The sequence below is a fragment of the Pygoscelis adeliae genome, unplaced genomic scaffold (genome assembly GCF_000699105.1).
Source record: "Pygoscelis adeliae isolate BGI_AS28 unplaced genomic scaffold, ASM69910v1 Scaffold459, whole genome shotgun sequence".
NCBI lineage: Eukaryota > Metazoa > Chordata > Aves > Sphenisciformes > Spheniscidae > Pygoscelis > Pygoscelis adeliae.
In genome coordinates, this window is record NW_008825435.1 from 49,047 (window position 1) to 50,202 (window position 1,156).

The following is a 1,156-nucleotide window of genomic DNA, read 5'->3' on the forward strand; positions in this document are numbered from 1 at the left end:
CAAGGCCAAGTGCAAGGTCCTGCACCTGGGTCAAGGCAACCCCCAGTATCAAGACAGGCTGGGGGATGAAGGGATTGAGAGCAGCCCTGCCGAAAAGGACTTGGGGGTACCAGTGCATGAAAAGCCGGACGTGAGCCGGCAACGTGCGGCTCACGGCCCAGAAAGCCAGCCGTCTCCTGGGCCGCTTCAGAAGCCGTGTGGCCAGCAGGTCGAGGGAGGGGATGCTCCCGCTCCGCTCCGGTGAGACACCCCCCCGGCCCGGAGCAACTATGTCCAGGGGGCCCTCAGGACGAGAAGGACATGGACCTGTCGGAGCGGGTCCGGAGGAGGCCACGGAGCTGATCCGAGGGCTGGAGCACCTCTGCTGTGAGGGCAGGCTGGGAGAGCTGGGGTTGGGCAGCCTGGAGAAGAGAAGGCTCCGGGGAGACCTCGTGGTGGCCCCTCAACACTCATGGGGACAGAGTTTTTGATGGGGCCCATAGCGATAGGATAAGGGGGAACAATTTTAAGCTAAAAAAGGGTAGATTTAGATTAGATCTAAGGAAGAAATGTCTTACGCTGAGGGTGGTGAGACACTGGACCAGGTCGCCCGGAGAGGTGGTGGATGCCCCATCCCTGGAAAGATGCCCAGGTTGGACGGGGCTCTGAGCAGCTTGATCTAGTTGGAGATGTCCCCGCTCATGGCAGGGGGGTTGGACTAGACGGTCTGTGAAGGGCCCTTCCAACCCAAACTCTTCTGTGATTCTTTCTCCATCACCTCTGTCATGTGGTTCCCATCAGAGCTTGGGGCTTGCGGCAGAGATAAGGCCGGTGCTGTGAGCAGCTTGAACTTGCGACAGCACGGTCCTTCAAATACGCACACACTCCTTGGCCGTGCACCAGGAACCTGCAAGAAGAAGGAAAGGCACCGCTGGTACTGTCGGGTTAGCGGTTGTCCCCTCAAGCACCAGGAAGAGGCAAGTGCTGCCTGCAAGGGACAGTCCCAGCAGACACGTCCCACCAGGCCCCTGCCTGGCCCACCGCAGGACGGTCACCCCATGGCCCTGGCTCGCGACAGGACTCACGTGTGGTTGAAGCTGCTGCCATCCACCCACTCCAGGCGCTCGCCCTGCCTCCGCAGCCCCAGGCACTAATCAACATTGACCCTGCGGCCCAA

The 1,156-nt window shown here is 60.9% G+C and overlaps 1 protein-coding gene across 1 annotated transcript in view; it reads right to left on the bottom strand.

Moving 5' to 3' along the window:
• The window catches only part of LOC103922936, a 14,888-nt gene that overhangs the window by 11,208 nt on the left and 2,524 nt on the right, over window positions 1-1,156 (bottom strand). Inside the window, exon 5 of the mRNA XM_009331162.1 lies at window positions 1,065-1,129. Within this exon, the coding sequence (XP_009329437.1) occupies window positions 1,065-1,129 (65 nt within the window). The remainder of the gene's footprint in view (window positions 1-1,064; window positions 1,130-1,156) is intronic.